The sequence below is a fragment of the Oryzias latipes genome, chromosome 1 (assembly GCF_053564925.1).
Source record: "Oryzias latipes strain Hd-rR chromosome 1, Olatipes_Hd-rR_3.1".
Lineage (NCBI taxonomy): Eukaryota > Metazoa > Chordata > Actinopteri > Beloniformes > Adrianichthyidae > Oryzias > Oryzias latipes.
The window spans coordinates 28,031,719-28,048,996 of NC_136237.1; the positions used below are offsets into that span (position 1 = coordinate 28,031,719).

At 40.0% G+C, this 17,278-nt stretch overlaps 2 protein-coding genes across 3 annotated transcripts; both read left to right on the forward strand.

The window, feature by feature from the left end:
* Nucleotides 1-2,789: 2,789 nt before the first annotated feature.
* LOC144994504 (uncharacterized) lies at nucleotides 2,790-4,244 on the forward strand. Its single transcript, XM_078952491.1, has 8 exons — nucleotides 2,790-2,908; nucleotides 2,998-3,012; nucleotides 3,101-3,223; nucleotides 3,321-3,392; nucleotides 3,498-3,692; nucleotides 3,777-3,842; nucleotides 3,921-3,971; nucleotides 4,073-4,244. The coding sequence occupies exons 1-8, from the start codon at nucleotides 2,864-2,866 to the stop codon at nucleotides 4,139-4,141; spliced, it is 636 nt and encodes a 211-aa protein (XP_078808617.1). The 5' UTR covers nucleotides 2,790-2,863; the 3' UTR covers nucleotides 4,142-4,244.
* A 3,672-nt stretch (nucleotides 4,245-7,916) lies between these two features.
* On the forward strand, nucleotides 7,917-10,389 carry LOC144994530 (uncharacterized). Of its 2 annotated transcripts, none has more exons than XM_078952598.1 (10): nucleotides 7,917-8,055; nucleotides 8,164-8,229; nucleotides 8,313-8,339; nucleotides 8,443-8,490; nucleotides 8,566-8,808; nucleotides 8,901-8,957; nucleotides 9,037-9,159; nucleotides 9,916-9,948; nucleotides 10,079-10,162; nucleotides 10,249-10,389. In XM_078952598.1, the coding sequence occupies exons 2-10, from the start codon at nucleotides 8,170-8,172 to the stop codon at nucleotides 10,282-10,284; spliced, it is 711 nt and encodes a 236-aa protein (XP_078808724.1). In that variant the 5' UTR covers nucleotides 7,917-8,055; nucleotides 8,164-8,169; the 3' UTR covers nucleotides 10,285-10,389. The 2 variants fall into 2 exon arrangements, with proteins under 2 accessions (XP_078808724.1, XP_078808730.1); XM_078952604.1 differs by having other exon boundaries at nucleotides 9,919-9,948.
* The last annotated feature ends 6,889 nt before the right edge of the window (nucleotides 10,390-17,278 follow it).

Consider the following 17,278-nt stretch of genomic DNA (forward strand, 5'->3'; position numbering starts at 1 on the left):
TCTGTATTATGAAGCACAGAAAAAGGAAATAAAAAGGTGTGATTTCTACAGGAAAAAAATGGGATTCCTAATTGGAACAGCATGACAGTGTACAATTAAAGCTCCAGACCAGACTTCCCACGTAGTGTTTACCTGCCTGGCTGTGGGCTGCTCAGTCAGCAGCTGAAAAACCATTCCACAGACCAAATAATGAGACAACCACTCAGAGTGTTTCAAAACCTGTTGATAGGACGTGTATGGCTGGAAACACCTCACATTCTCCGGACAGGTCACCAGCTATTAGGAAAATAAGCAAACTTTCATTAAAGCTTTTAGAATAATCAGCTCCTTTGAAAAACTACTGTTTCTATCAAAACCCTTAAAGATAAAGATGTATCTGCAACTGGTGGGACTTTTAACATAAATCATATTGTTTTTAACTTTGACATTCAAAATTCAAACATCAGCCTCGACACTTATGCTCAAAATATGAGTCAAGGTAGATACACAGACTAAGAAATCATGATGTCTGCTCATACTCTATGTCAGGTATAATTTCTTAACACAAAAAGTGTAAACGCTTTCATTTCTCTTCTCTTTGGTTTTATTCATCAGACTGTTTCACGTTTATTTTTTTTAAGTTTAGATTATTAATCAGACTTTAGTTTCACTCTGCTTTTTTGTCTTGGTTAGAACTGGTTTGATTTGTCAATCTCAGCAGCTCCTTCTAATTTTGTTAATGAGTTTGTTTCTTTATTTTCTGTGGATCTGGTTTTAAATCTTATTTTCTCCTACTTTTGTTCTTGTTGTCATGATTCAGGATGTGGTTAGCACTCTCATCTCATAGCAAAAGCCCCTGATTCAAATCACAGGTGGGTTCTTTCTGTGGAGGTTTTCTACAGTATTGTCCATTAGCAAGGATAGGCTTTGTCAGCACCCTGGCTTCCTCCCACGGTCCAAAAACATGCTTCATGGGCTGATTGGGAACTCAAATGGCGTCCTTTGGTGGTGTGACTGTGTGCGTCTCGTGATGTTCTGGTTAACTGTCCAGGGTGTAACCCATCTTCGCCCAGAAGGGATAGACTCCTGCAGCTGACACTGCACAGGACTAAGTGGGCATGGAAGGTACATAGATTATTAGTCATGTTTCAGAACATTCACGGTGTTAAATCACGTTTCCTCATTACTCTTTAATTTTCCTGTAATTTTCTCCTCGGCAAACCACCCTCAACTTGACAAAAACCTCTTGGATCTGTATGAAAGTAGCTTCTGTGCCTTTTTAACAGAAACAACTATTATATGTATTTGGAAGTCAATGAATCATTTAATTTTTGCTTAAATTTAACCTCAGTGTTTGGTGGGATCAGTCATTAAACCCATTTGCACTTCCTTATAAAAACACATCAGGTTTCTCATCCATGGTCACCTCTATATTACCCTGTGTTTTTTTCTTTGCTATAAATATTTTAGTGTTGTTTAGTGATGATTTTTACCTGCTGGCAGGCTTGTTTTTCTATCTGGTGACTTTGTGAAACTCTTGTGGTTCTCAGACTTTTAGAAGCCAAAATCAAAATTTAATACCAGAAAATAAAGCTAATAAAGATTATTGTGTTTTCTGGTATCAAAAACTGGTGTTGTTGTTTGGTCATTATTTTAATTTTAATTCAATTTAATTGTGGTGTAAGTTAAAGATGTTCTTCTGTACTGTTGTACTATTTATTGTCACTTTGCAGACAAAATAATTTCCCCATTGTGGGCTGAAAAAAAGTCTTATCTTATCTTATCTTATCTTATCTTATCTTATCTTATCTTATCTTATCTTATCTTATCTTATCTTATCTTATCTTATCTTAAGTAAGGCTTTAAAATGTAATTTATGTTCCCCTGTGTTACTTACATTGTTAACACAATTACACTTAATAAAATTCCAAAAACTGATCAATCCAGGAAGTTTCTATTACATGAACATAGTCTGGTTTTATTCTAAGTATAAATGTTTCTTAATTCACTTGTTTTTCATTCAAACATCTGTACTTAACCCTTGTGCTATCTTAGATGACCCCACCCTTACATTGACATGTTCTCCCTACCATGACAAAGGTGAATAAAGGTGGAAAGATTTCATGTAATCCATGGACACCAGTGAGGATCACAAATCATTGAAGAAAAAAGGTTCAGAGCACTGTCTAGTGGGTCTAGATGACCCAACTCCCAATGTTACAGTCCCTAGGATAGCACAAGGGTTAATAATCAAGTAAAAATGTTTCTTAATAAATGTTTTTTTTAAATGACTAATTTCTTGAATAAGATTAAAATTAATCTCTACTGTAGTTAGCGAAGGGTCAACCTGCTTCTTGCATTGCAGACATGAATAAAAATAATATTATGAAATGTCACAAGCAGTTGGCCCTTTGCCTTTCATTGTGTCATTAGCAGAAAGCACCTAATAATAATGATGTCAGCTTCTAGCCATTCATGACCACAATCCACACCGTTTTAAGGCTTCTTGTAGGTTTTTGGTTAGTAAGTTTCACATATCCCTCTAACCACAAATCTCAAGACACTGACTCACTCAGTCATTTAGTTGTGGTCTCTTCGCTGAGTAAAGATTAGTGTAAGATGTGGAGAAGTCCTTTATCTCTATGAGGTAAAAGACAGCTTACACTCCTATAGTCCTTTAATGCTCTTATTGTTAAAAATTAAGATGTCACCTAACAAAATTCCTCTGACATGCAGGTGACAAACACACTGTCCCAAAAGGCTCTTTCTAATTGGCTCGTAATAATCTCTTGCACAGATAAAAAGCTGTTCCGAATACAGAGAGTTACCGTGTTCTTTCAAAAGTTTGAAGCGAGAGCACATTTGACTGATCCCAAGTGGCAGAATGAAGTTTCTTCTCTTTGCTGCATTCATAGCAACCATCAGCTATGTAAGTATAATTTACATATTAGTATTTGCGTTTCTTTACATCCTCGCTTGCTGATGGTATAATTTGTTTTATTTCCTTTTTTATTGCAGGTTAATGCAGGCAAGGTGAGATCAATGTGAATGTATTTATATTTTGCCCAGGATTTTAAATGATTTCATGTGAAAAACATACTTTTTTCTTTGGTCTGTCCAGACGGCAAGACTCTTGGCAGCCATGAATGCAGGAATGCTCAATAACATGATGGCAGGAGGTCTGAACCCCCCTTTGGTGGCCGGCGGTGGAGTGGGATTCATTGGACAGCCCCAGTTCGCTCAGGTGAGTGTGAGATGTTGTCATCTGAACTCAAACAGGAAAACAGATTCTTGATGTATAAATCAAATAAGAACACATTTGCAACAATTTGTCTCCTCAGTTTGTTCCTGGACTCCCCACCTTTGCCCTCCGTGGTCCTGTGCCTAATCTGTTCCCTGCAGCAGTCAATGGGGTCTTTAATAGAAATTACTTCCATCCATGTCACTTGTAATGGTGTAACTGTCTCAGAAAAGTAATAACTGAAAATAATCTTCATGCCTTTTTTGTTATCTACCAGGTTCCTTTCATGGGTGTTCCTCAAATGGCCCAAATGCCTCAAATAGGTCAAATGGCCCAAATGCCTCAAATGGGTCAAATGGCCCAAATGCCTCAAATGGGTCAAATGGCCCAAATGCCTCAAATGGGTCAAATGGCCCAAATGCCTCAAATGGGTCAAATGGCCCAAATGAACCCACCTCAGCAGCCTCAGATGGTACCTATTCTGTCACAACATTTATAACTAGTTAGAGATTTTACAATTGTTAGACAGACTCGTTCTCTTGTTTTGTTCGTTTAGGTAATGGGAGGCGGTGCCGCCCAGCAGCAGCTTCCCCTTCAGCCTGATCCACTGAGAAGATTCAGGGTAAGAAGTGATGAATCTGAAAAATTGACAGTCTGCATGTGCCACAAATACAATCTAAGTGTTCCTGTCTGTTTCCAGCGTCAGACTTTCAAACCTCAAAATAGTCTGAGATCCACCGTGGATCCTCAGGTAAGACTGAAAAACACGTGCAGAGATCAAGTGAGTGAGGTTAAAGTGCGTTTATTGGACCTCTATTGACAAATAACTACTGACTTCTTTCTTTATCTCAGATTGAGGTTCCCGCTGAGTCAACGGCCACAGCACCACCCTGTGTTGAAGAAAAACGTGCAATGAACTAGAATTGCTTCTTCAACACATCACAAGGAAGCATTTTTTTATGACTTTCTTTATGTACTTTCAATGCTTATGGATTTTTTGGGCATAATAAAAATTCTGATTGCACCATGTCTTCTGCTTATTGTATAATTAGTAATCTAATTAAAAAATTGGGATTTCTCTGATTTGATGCTCAGAACAGTCTCATTGAACTAAATGCACTCCAAATTTGATATCTGCTGCCACCTACAGGACAGCGAGGAAACAAGACAAATTGTCACAACAAATCATGATAGACATGAACACGAGAACTCAAAAATACTCACTCAAGATCATCCCAGATAATAATTGTAACCCTTATGCTATCCTATGGGGTCAAGATGACCATTGACGTGTTCTCCCTACCATGACAAAGGTGGATAAAGGTGGAAAGATTTCATGTAATCCATGGACACCAGTGAAGATCACAAATCATTGAAGAAAAAAGGTTCAGCGCACTGTCTAGTGGGTCTAGCTGACCCACCTCCCAATGTTAAAGTGCCTAGGATAGCACAAGGGTTAAGCAAGTAAGAAAAGTGTATCTATATGGCACTTTTCCCAGAAAGAATCACAAAGTGCTAAACATAACAGGTTAAAACAACATCAAAAACAGGATAAAACAAGAAAAAAAACCTATTACCCGGTAAATATAAAAACCTGAAATCATAAAATCTTGTCAATATAAAACCAACATTTGCTGTATTCAAAAGGTCTTTAGTTGTGTTTTAAAAACCTCGACTAAATCAACTGAGGATTAGGACAAATGGGTTCCATGAAATGCATTTGTCTATTTTTAAAATGTGTGTGGAGGACAACTAATAAAACTTGACCAGAGGTTTTAACCCTTGTGCTATCCTATGGGGTCAAGATGACCCTTGACGTGTTCTCTCTACCATGACAAAGGTGGATAAAGGTGGAAAGATTTCATGTAATCCATGGACACCAGTGAAGATCACAAATCATTGAAGAAAAAAAGTTCAGTGCACTGTCTAGTGGGTCTAGATGACCCACCTCTCAATGTCAAAGTGCCTAGGATAGCACAAGGGTTATGACAGGGGTGTCAAACTCCAGGGATCCCGCAGGTTTTCCAGAAAACACATTTTTTAAAAGGAAATCTGAAATTAACCCAGAGCCAGTGGAGTGCTGCTAGAACTATTGTGGGTCTAAAGATGTGCAGTGGAGTTCTAATTTTCCTCAAGACAAATAAGTTAATTTTGGCTTGAACAAGTAAAAAGATCTTTGCACTTCTATGATTGAATCCGCAATGTTTGTCACCCTCAGTCTTTCACTCAACAACGGCCAAGATAGGTTCCAGCAACCCAGTGACCCCCAAAGGAATCAAGCAGGTTTAAAAGATTGATAAATGTATGTCTCTCTGTCCAATCATCTAAAGTATAACACAAATAAAATGTTAAAACAGAAACAAATTGACTGAAATTTAAAACTGAGAGATCAAATGCCTAACATATTATTAGACCCATCAGGCAGTCAGTGCCTTACAGTCTAAAATGCAGAGCACGAATTTCCCAATGTGGGATGAATACAGTATAATAAATTAAAACATGAAAAATAAAATAAAATGATATATTTTTAAATAAACAAAATAGTTAGCAAAGACACATTCAGGTGTCACCCGAAATTACTCTTTTTTCCTGGTGGTTCATGTACATATTAATGCAGCTCATTTTCCTTTTTTTAACTTGTCCTGTCCAAAAGCTGAGCACACGGATAGCAGCTGAAGGACTGTTGTGTTGGACATATTTTACTGTTACAACAGGCGGTTCTGGATCTTCTAACACACTGGTGTGTATTTGTATAAACCCCTTTTGTGATTTAGGCTAAACTTTATTTATATTGATTACATTTGTTTCCATTTTTTGTTGTTGGACCGGACGGGAAAATAAAAAGAGGAAAAAAGGGAGGGATATTGAAAACAGGGGGTAAGGGCACAGAAGAAAGGGAGAAAAGGCTGAAAAGGAAGTCTGTACGATGATTACAGAGGTGGTGGTGGGGAGGGTAAAATCATAAAGCAGCAATATGCTGGAGGATTATCATCATTACTGTCTGGTGTAAGTGTAAGTCAAAAGGGGCGGGGTCTGTCCACGTATATACTCAAGTGTTACAAGCATACCTGCTTGCTCCATAAACCTTCGCATACAAACATGTCAACATGTACTTAACCAAACTAAGGTTCACACGAACATGTACATACAAACCAACACATGTAAAGCAGTTCAATCTGTCACATATACTATTTATATAAGGTGAGCTGACGCCTCTGCTCAGGTGGGTGTTTATGTTCTGCTGAGGTGGATGATAGAATGCAAAAAGAGGGAGAGCGCCCAGCAGTCCCCACACCAAGACCCCCGCTAAAGCGGTAGAGGCAGCCAGGTAGCCCTGGTTTACCAGATAGAGGGAACCTGGACCCCGGACCAGGGCCAGCAGGACCACCACAAAGGGCCCCAATGCCAAAGAGCAGGGAGGCACAGGAGCACGAAGAGTGCAGGTCCCAGCCCAGCCAGGAGGACATCCCTCAGCCCCGCCAGAGGGGCCAGAATGGGACCCCGACCCCAGACGAGCAGCCCACCACCACCCCGAAGCTCCGGGCAATCCCCCCCTTAACGATCCACAGGAGACCCGCCCCAGGCTCCAGGCAACCACCCTCCCACTTCATGGGAGGTCGGGAAGAGAGCAAGGCAGGGACCGTCCACCTCTGCCCATGAGGTGGACACCTAAGACAGGTGGTGGTCCCCGAGAAGCATAGAAAACTTGCATGACCAGGCTCACCCACAGTTGGAATGCAGGTCATTTTTATAAATAAGATTGTATACATTTTTTTGATGAGATATGACTTCTTTCTAACTTTTCCATCATGCAGGACCTGATAGACAAATATTTGCTCTGGTTGTAGAACACTAAACCACACTCTTTGCCTATGTAGTCAGCCAAACTCACAAAAAGCATTTTAAGTTACTTTTTCTAAAGTACAGCTTCACTGCTTAAATGCTGGGAGACTTCTCCTGCATCGTCTTACTTTGAGATCCAACATGTCCTGATTCAGCCTTTAAGGCGTCAGCCTTTATGGACTCTTGTGTATAATATCTTGAATGTACAGGGAAATAAAATTAAAGTATTTAAAAAAATGTATCTGTGTTTTAATGTTCTACTTTTGACATTTGAAACAAAAACGTCTTACTTTCAGTCACTTGTGCGTAGCAGATAGCATTTTTTCACAAATCTGTTTTAAAAAAAGCTGAACGATAAGTCAAACGTCACAAAACGCAGTGTAACAAAAACCCCACACTGAAGCTGAAGCAAGGTGCAAAGCTGCTTAGGACAACTATCATCATTTGCATCAATTCAGTCCAATTAGATTTCAACATCAGTCTAAGTATGATGAAAAAGCAGTGACAAGTGTCTGATCACAAGTTTGCTCCTGTTTTTCTCATGACATGTCAACATTTCTAATGGCTATAATTACATGCTGAATTGTTAGAAATGCAAAACTGATTGTTGCTAAGAGGAGAACACATGGAAACATGTCTACAACCTTTAGTTATTGCACTAAGTGGGCTGGTAAAAGGACAATGCTAATCTGTTAATTTCACCAACACTGGAAACAAGTTTAAAGTCTTTCAGCAGAGTTGGGAATAACTTGGCCCAGAGCATGACTTGATGTTTGGAGACATGACTTATGCATAATAACATACTTACCTGTCCTGTGTTGTAAGTGTCTGAGTCTGCTGCTTTAAGGACTGTCTGTCACTCTGACCGCACATTGTCTGGATGAGTTGTTGGTGAACTTGAGTGGCTGTCGTGTAGAGAATTTAAAAGCCATCCAGGCGAGATGAGGAGGCAGAGAGAATAGGAAAGAAGAGCCAGAGCAACCCTAAGATAGGTTCGTTAACACTCATAGAGCAAGAGAAAGCATCTTTTTCTCTGCAGTTTGGATAAGAATTTTCATAGTATTTGTTTGAAACAAGTTTCTTATTTCAACTTTCTCAAGGACATCATGAAGCTGCACGCTGCCCTTCTGTTGATCTGCCTTTTCAGAGCAAGCCTTCCTTTGCCTGTAAGTTATATTTCTACGTAATGCATGTGCATATTTTGACATGTCATTGTACAGATCGACTAACTTGTTGATGTTTATTCAAGGTACTTATTGCCAGCAATAGCAATGAGGTAATTTTTAAAGTATCTATCACTATTAAAGCCCTCGTTTCTAACTATGTGCATACAAAAAAGTCAGATTCCCTTTTCTTATCTAAACCATTTGTGTGTTCAGATATTGAGACTCAATGGATTAACCCTTGCAGCTCTTGGACAAGCTCAGGTATGAGACTGCATGCTTTCTCTGCATGATGCCTTCTCTCAGATCTTAGAACTCACCTGTGTGCTCCTCTTTCAGGCATCATCCCTGTTACCCCAACTTGTTCTCCAGCAGCCTGATTTGTTGCTGACCCATCAGATGCTGAATCTAAACCCCCAGATAGCAGGTCCATTTGGTCCCCAGGGTCCACAGCTGCTGCTCCCGAACCAGGGCGGGCAGGTGACATCCGTGTTTGTTCCAAACGGTCAGCAGGAGCAACTTGGACCTCAGCAGGATCCCAATAATCCCAACATCCCTCAGCAAGCCCAGAACCCAGTGCAGGTAATAAATTCCATGATTGTAAAACAATACCTTGTACCTACACTGTGACTGGAGCTTTGAAGCTAACCAAAATTAATTTGACATGTTCTCAGATGTACCCATCATTTCAGTACCCATCTTTTGGGTTCCCTCAGTTTCCCAGACAGCAGGTAAATTACACACTAAGTGGGGATACAAAAATTAATCTTGAGAGAGTTCATCACTGATGTTGGTCCCTTTCATTCGCAGGGCTTTCGCTATTTTGTTCCATCTTACGGTTATCCGCAGCAGAGGAATCCTGCCATGCTCCAACCCAACAACGGACAGCAGAACCTGGACAGAACCACCCAGAGACCTCAGCTCCCCCTGCAGGTCAGACATAAAGGAGACCATGAATGTTTGAAAATCAAAGATTTCAATGTTTTTTTTTGTCCTTTTAATCAACATACAGATATTAGTGATGAAAAGGGTCAAATAAAATAGTACATTGACTTTGACCTAATTCATGTTTTGGAGTTTCTGAACACGATGATGAGTCAAATTGTTGACCACGGGATAGTAATACTCTGTAATTGTGGACATTGACTCATAAAGCAGTGATGGCAATGGCAGTTCTTTATTATAACAACACCAACATGGGTTTCTGTGGTGCTCCTGGATTTTTGACAGTGATAAATTATGCTTACTAAACTTTTTTTTTTAACTTTAACAATACATTCAATCCTATTTTCTCAGACTGGCTCTAGTTATATTTACATTATAATATTTTTGCATATCATAGCTGAAATCTTTATTGGTCTGGATCGTTAGTTTACTTTACTTTTGAAGCATCCTTGTCATTTGAGTTTTCGCGCATTCAAAATTTTCCTCCCTACATTCATTTTATGAAGTGGCTGTATTCCTTTTGGGGTCATGAGGCTACCGGAGCCTGTCAACATGTTTTTTTTTTTGGAAATTCCAACAGTTTGGAAATTTTGCTTTTATCACTGAACCAAAAGACAATTTGGCGAATGTGAAGAGTTTCAGAAATAGTAGTAACATCAACATTTAAAATGCATCAGTGCTGTGTCTGCATCTGACTGTATGTGTTTGTTTTTCATATATTTTCTTGCATCTCATAAATTTTAGCAGGGTTCCAAGCCAAAGCTACAGACGGAAAGGGTGAGTTTTTGACTGAACTTGCGTTGTAATTCAAACCAACCAACTGATGGACAGTTTAAAACTCAAGAATGTTTATCAGTTTGACTATCCTGCTATTTTACAACATGGTTAAATTCTATTTCATTGTCAGACATGGCCCGCCGGGACACAAAAAGAGTCCTCTACAGTTCCTCCTGATCCTCGAGGTGACGCAACTGGTCCTGGGACTGATGAGGTATATTCGCACAGAAAAAAAGTCTCATTCTTTTTCTGAAGGTATTTCCTTTTTTTTGACTTAGCTGTCTTTTTTCCCCTCACCAGGGCAATGTCAACTTCCCCTTCCTGTTTGAGCCATAAAGGAAACCTGCTAAACAAGTGAAGCATAAAGCAAATGCTGAAACCTGACTGAGACTTACTGGAAACTGCATGCTTTTAATATATATAATAAAGAATGTCATCAAATATGATGGTGTGTGCAGTATTTTTTTTTATAATCATAAAATTATAAACCAAAATGTTAGGCATTTCTTCAAGATTCAAAGATTCAAGATTTAAAGGGTTGATTGTCATATGCACAGTAAGAAACGGGTTTCCCTGCACAATGAAATTCTTTCTTTGCTGTCTGCTCTGAATGCCAAAAAGTATAGAGGAAAATTCATGCACAACATACACACAAAAACACAAGATGTCGAGTGGCAAATTCTAAAACTGCAAATGTGCAAATGTGATAATAACAGTAGCGAACGGTGAGGATGTGCAAGGGTGTGCAAGGTGCAGTTTGTTGTTTCAGACTCCTGTCAGCTGTTAAGGAATCTGATGGCAGAGGGAAATAAAGAGTTCTTGAGTCTGGTGGTCCTGCACTTCACACTCCTGTACCTCCGTCCTGAGGGGAGGAGAGTGAACAGACCTTGTTGCGGGTGGGTGGGGTCCTTGACTATGGAGGCAGCTCTCCTGCAGACCCCACGTTTGTATATGCTCTGCAGCGATGGAAGAGGAGTCCTGATGATCTTGGATGCAGTCTTCACCACTCTCTGCAGGCGTTTGCCGTCCATGGCGGTAGAGCTGCCGTACCACACTGTGATGCAGCTGGTCAGAATGGACTCAACCATGCAGCTGTAGAAGTTGCTGAGGATCTTTGGGGACATGCCGAACCTCCTCAGCCTCCTCAGAAAGTAAAGCCGCTGATGAGCTTTCTTCACCAGCTGTGACGTGTTTAGTGTCCAGGTGAGGTCCTGGCTGAGGTGGACCCCCAGATATTTGAAGCTGCTCACCCTCTCCACTTCCAGACCCTGGATAAGAAGCGGCTGATGAAGGTTCTTTATCTCCTTCCTCATGTCCACTATCATCTCCTTTGTCTTGTCTGTGTTGAGGGTGAGGTTGTTGTCCTCACACCATGTCACCAGACTGGCCACCTCCCTCCTGTAGGCTGCTTCGTCCCCAAGCTGGATACATAAGAAAAACACAACAAAACAAATTTATTCCACTTTCTCAGTTATTGTCTTAATAGTTAAGAGACTTTTATTTACTTTACTTTTACAACAAAATGAATCATAATATCTGTGTTGACATAAATTCAAATTATAACAACGTTTCACCTTTTTTGTGTGGGTGTGGGAATCCTGTTCTCAGTGTTTGAACTGTCGCCTGGCAGAGTGAGCAGCAGTCACAGCAGTGCAACCCAACAATCTAACTCTGCTCATTAAGGATAGCACAGATTTTTGCAAGCAGTCTCATTTTGCCTCAAATCCCACCTGGGGACACCGAGGTTTATGTTCTCTCTCTATGCATGTATGAGTTTTCCCTGCTTACCACCTCTTTTCAAAACTTGTCCTGTTAGGTTGACTGGTGACTACTGCAAGTTGGAAATCTGTGTTCCTATTTGGCCCTTTAACCCTTTTAGGTTTGCTACTAAAGTTTAAGGCTAATCCTTCCTGGCAGTTCTTGTTACAATCCCCACAGTAAAAACTCGAGCCTGCTACTTTTCTACAATTCTGTTGAATTTTTGCTCCTCCTCAGTTCTCCCAAAGGAGCTCACAGTTTTATGAATGTTGTCAAATTAGCCAAAATTTGTTACTTTTTTTACTTACCAAAAGCATTGGTTATTTTTTAGATATCAGCTGGAATACTGTAGATAGTATAGAAAAATCGAAGAATGGAAAGTATGAAGTGTGGAGCTGAAAAAATCTCACAAGGGGGCGCCATTTACATCTTGGATCTCAAACAGTGAGAGGTGGGGAGTGCCAGAGCATGCGCCTCATCTGCGCAGACATTACAAATGACAGAGTCCACAACCAGTTTTAGATTGAATATTGAGAACAGGTACAGGAAACTCATCAACCAAAATTGTTTGGTAGAATTTAAAACCCTTCACTGACATCTTCCAGACCAATTTATGTTTCTGTCTTTTTTTTTATATAAAAAGCAGAGTAAACTATAAAAAATGATCTTATGGATGTTTTTGAGTTGCAGCAAAACATAATAACATAACAAGTACATGAAAATGTAGACTGCGTTTCCTTAGTACATTTAAACGATAAGAATGGCTGAAATGAGTAAAGTTAGGTTTTGTTTGGTTGCTGCCATGAGTAACATGACAGTCTGCCCTTCAAGTACCTGTTGTGTTTTGAAATTGTTGCTGGTGGCTGAAAACAACAACAATAGAGTTCCTTTTTGACTTTGTTTAAAAAAAATAGTGTGTGAGTATTATACTTTCTTGTAGGGATAACATTTGTTTTCATAATGTAGCTAATAACATGAACACATAAAAAAGATGCAGCCATGTAAATTCCTTGCAGCATCCTTATCAACATATTTATATAGGTGAGTTTTGCTGCTATTTGGACCAAAACGTGCTTAGCCAAAAATTACCAGAAAGAAAATCTATCTTGCCAAGATGTCAATAAAGATTCTCAGTTATCCAGGTGACACTGTCTTGAATTTGAGCCATGACATCTGTTACTTTCATCCATGTTGCCTGGATGAGTAGCAAAATATTGCAAGGAGGGAAAACATTAAATCCAGCTTTTATGACTCAACTTCAAGACATCTTAGATATTTGATTGTCTTTAGTTAATTAATAGCAACTCCAAACCAAAACTTTTAGTTCAGCACTGCAGGACTGCTTTGAGACAACACAATGGGACATTTTCAGGAAAGCAGCAACTTACGATAATCAAATCAACTTAAATCAAAGTTTATTTGAATAGCACCTTTAAAACACAAGGCTTTCAATAATGCGGTTGGTGATGATATCACTGACCTGTAGGAATACACGGTGTTTGCCACTGACTAGCTTAAGAAATGTGTGGATAACGTGACAGTGGTCAAGACCACCAGGAAGAAATCAAATTACAAACCATGGCTAACAGGAGAAGTACGTTCCTTGTTGAGAGTCCGGGGCAAGGCATTTAAATCAGGAGATGCAGCAGCATATAGTCTGGCAAGGAAAAACCTGTCACGGGGGATTAGAGAGGTGAGGAAGCTGTATACACAAAAACAATATACCAGAATAATCTCACTCTACTGGAGGAACTTCTACGCCCAGTTTGAGGTAAACAACACATATGCTCCCGCTGTCATCCAGCGACACAGCATTGCAGCTGCTGACTGCTGAGGTGAGGAAGGCTTTCTCCACTGTCAATCCACACAGAAGCAAACTCCCTGGACAGGTTCTGTGAGGTTGCATGGAGCAACTGAAAGATGTCCCCACCAATATCTTTAACGCATCACTCAGGCAGGCATTTGTGCCCACCTGTCTGAAAACTGCTGTTATTACTCCAGTCCCAAAGAAGTCAAATCCAGCCTGCCCAAATGACTTTCACCCCGTGTCCCTCACACAAGTTGTGACCAAATGTCTACAGCACTTGGTCCTAAAGCACATCAAGAACATTCTCTCAATCAATAAGGACCCCTTTACAATTTGCATGTAAAGCTAATCAATCCACGGAAGATGCCATCTCCACCACTCTCATCTGGTCACATCTGGAGAGGAAAAGAACCTGTGCTAGAGTCCTCTTCATCGATTTCAGCCAGGCTTTTAACATGATTATTCTACAGCAGCTGGTGGAGAAGCTGAGGCTACTTAGTGTGGAAATCGCAATCTACAATTTGCACACTGAGCTTTCGGACAGACCGGCTGAAGACATTCAAGACACACATCAAGGCCCATCTCAGTGAGCACAGGCTCAACACAAGGGTGTGTCCTAAGCCCACTGCAGCTCAGTCTGCTCACGCACGATTGTGATTCAGCCCCAACTGCATTGTTAAGTTTGCAGATGACACAACAGTGATCGGTCTCATAAACAACAATGATAAGTCTGCATAAAGAATGGAGGTGGAGCAGCTAGCAGTGAGGTGTAAATCCCATAACCTCCGGATCAACGTGGACAAAACAAAAGAAATGTTGATCAACTTCAGGGCATCTGGCAATCACCACAACACATATCTGACCATAAAAGGAGCTGCTGTTGAGAAGTGGAGAAGGTCAACAGTGTCAAGTTTCTAGGGGTGCAACTCACTAATGGCTTGTCTTTCTTCTCAACCAACTCCACAATGGTCATCAGGAAAAAACAAAAGCCCCTCCATCTCCTCCAGAGACTCATCACCATCTACAAGGGCGCCATTGAAAACATTCTGACACAGAGCTTTACATCCTGGTTTGGCAGCTACTAGGTTCAGGACAAACAACGGCTCAGCAAGATTGTTAAGTCTGCGGGCAACATTGTTGGTGCACCTCTCCTGTTCCTGGGGGAGTTATACGAGCAGCGCTGCATACGCAGAGCAACCTCCATCCTTACGGACCCTCAGCACCCGTCTCGTGTACTGTTCCCCCTCATGCCATCAGGGGAGAAGTTAAGGAGTATCAGCTGCAGATCTAGCAGGATGTTAAAAAGCGTCATTCCACAAGCTGTGAGGCTGCTACAGCTACTGTTGTCCTCATTCATACATGCTCTCACAAACTCCACACCGCAATAAGACCCATTAGATTACCCCACCATCCACACCACCCAGATACACAATATATGCCTATGGACCCTCACAACCAACCCTCTCATAAAAGACTGCTGCTGAATGTACATACTCACTGTATTGATTGAAGACTGGCTTTAATACTGAATGCTGGCCTTTATTTTATTGCTGTTTTATTCTAGTTGATTGCTATTTTTCTCTGCTTTTATTCTATTTTATTGCTTTCTTTTTTTGTACTGTCATAATATTGAGGAACAACAACTCACCTGTGTATTGTGTGTATTCCTCTGCAAATACAATGAGTGAAATGACAACAAACAAATCTTGAATCTTAATGTTTCCCCAAACGTTTTTTTTCCCTTTCAGTCTAAATGCTGCTTGATTTATCTCCAGATGACAGAAAAAACTTAAAGACCTTTCTATTTAAGGTAATACTAAAGTGTAACTCTGCATAATTCAAATTAAGACCTATCATCACTGGCTACACATTGGATAATATAAAATGCCATCCAAGCAGCACATTATGAAGCTTTTTAAATTAGGGAAAAATATCTCACAGGAAACACAACCCATGTCCACCTCTGAATTCTTTCTTTTCTTATAAAAACAAATAAAAAAACTGTTTAATTTTATGATTTTTTCAGTTAATAGTTAAAGTATCTTTACAGTGTATTATAGTTAGTTATCTTGCGGCCGGTTTAGCTCATGCTGGTTTGCGGCACCTTCCGTCCGTGAAACCAGGGTTCGACTCCGGGCTGCTCCCTGTTCCCTTCTCTACCTCTGTGCCGGTCCCAAGCCCGGATGCTTTGAGAGGGTTGCGTCAGGAAGGGCATCCGGCGTAAAACATTGCCAAGTTTACCATGCGACTTGTTCGCTGTGGCGACCCCTGATGGGAAAAGCCGAAAGGGAAACAACATAGTTAGTTATCTTAATATCTGTTTTTTATCTTCCAAACTGTTCAAAACACACACAAACATATATAACATATATTCCTCATACTGACATTTTACAGGCATAACATAATAGATGGAGATGAATGATTTGCCACGGCGACCTCTAAAGAGAACAGCTGAAAGCTAAAGCAGATGAATGAAGTATTCTGAAGTTAGACAGTTGGTTGATCATTGTACTTTCCTTTAATTAAAACTATTGATTTACATTTTCCTATTTGATTGTTTTTTTTTTAATTTATTTTGTCTTTGACAAGTTTTCATTTCTATATGTTGCCTTGCCCTGGCTATGGGTTACTTGTGGAATGTTGTTTAGGTAATCTGGTCCAGCCTGGACAGCCATTTGATTATGTGTTATGTTCATGCAGTACTATAAATTCTCAAAATGTGACCCTCTTTCAGTTTTTTATCTTTCAGTCAGACAAACTCATGCAGTAAAATATTTATTTTCACATCCTTAGTTTCACATTCTTAGTTGGCATTCACAATCTTTTCATTTGGCATAAGGCTCCGTACAATTCCATGAGATAATTTTTCCATAAAACCTTTGGGTGATAACCCCGAACGGACCCTACAGGTGGTAGCCAGGGAGGAGGGTGGGGCGACGAATGCAGCGCTGCGGTAAGGAAGAGAATGAACGGCTGCACACCTGGACTTAAATAGGACGCTGAACAGGTGAGTTAATTAACTACCCGCCCTGGGGGTGGGAGGGGGGGGGGGGGACCGAAGCAAAATACTGCAGAGTCTGCCTTCCTGAAAGGCGAACTCGTTCGCTTATTTATTTGCAGCAAACTAACAGCTGCTTGACAAAACCAAAACTTCAGAATCCATCGTGGCAAGCGAGGCGTTAGTTATTCTAGTGATTAACTATTGCAGTTGTTTTAGCTTATGTCTCAATGTATCAGTCCCACACAGTATTGCAACTGTTTTAATGACACATAAGCTGTCGGGTGTTAAATAATATTGAGACTTTGGTTCCATGAGCAGACGTGGCAGACACATTAGTTTATTAAATTTCATCACAGTTTGGGGATTTTTCACAGACATTTCTGTCAGATGAAGTTCTCTTGGTCATTTATGATCTGTTGTTTGACCAACATTATATGACGACTTTAAAGAAACTGTGACAGTTCTAAAAAAAAAACAAAAAAAAAACAACTCTCTGGTCAGCACGGTAATTGGAAAAATTATTGAAACAAAGAGCATAAACAGAATCTGCAAAAGCAGTTGGGCAATTCCTATTTAAATTTCTATTTAATCATCACCAAAGAAAGTACTTAAATGGATTGGATTTTCTCATTTCTATAGACTTGATGCAGTTTTGTGATGCAGTTTTTACTGATAGGTTTTCTTGCAGTAACTTTGAGCTATGATTAAACATTTAAATAATTATTTTATTCATTTATACATTTTTACCAACCGTCTGAAGCAGA

Excerpts from the sequence above, each read along its gene's own strand:
- LOC144994504 (XM_078952491.1), top strand. The coding sequence starts at position 2,864 with ATGAAGTTTCTTCTCTTTGCTGCATTCATAGCAACCATCAGCTAT. Across the intron at positions 3,693-3,776 it reads CACCTCAGCAGCCTCAGATG|GTAATGGGAGGCGGTGCCGC; the intron begins GTACCTATTCTG and ends TTGTTCGTTTAG. Across the intron at positions 3,843-3,920 it reads ATCCACTGAGAAGATTCAGG|CGTCAGACTTTCAAACCTCA; the intron begins GTAAGAAGTGAT and ends GTCTGTTTCCAG.
- LOC144994530 (XM_078952598.1), top strand. The coding sequence starts at position 8,170 with ATGAAGCTGCACGCTGCCCTTCTGTTGATCTGCCTTTTCAGAGCAAGC. Across the intron at positions 8,491-8,565 it reads CAGCTCTTGGACAAGCTCAG|GCATCATCCCTGTTACCCCA; the intron begins GTATGAGACTGC and ends CTCCTCTTTCAG. Across the intron at positions 9,160-9,915 it reads GACCTCAGCTCCCCCTGCAG|CAGGGTTCCAAGCCAAAGCT; the intron begins GTCAGACATAAA and ends CATAAATTTTAG.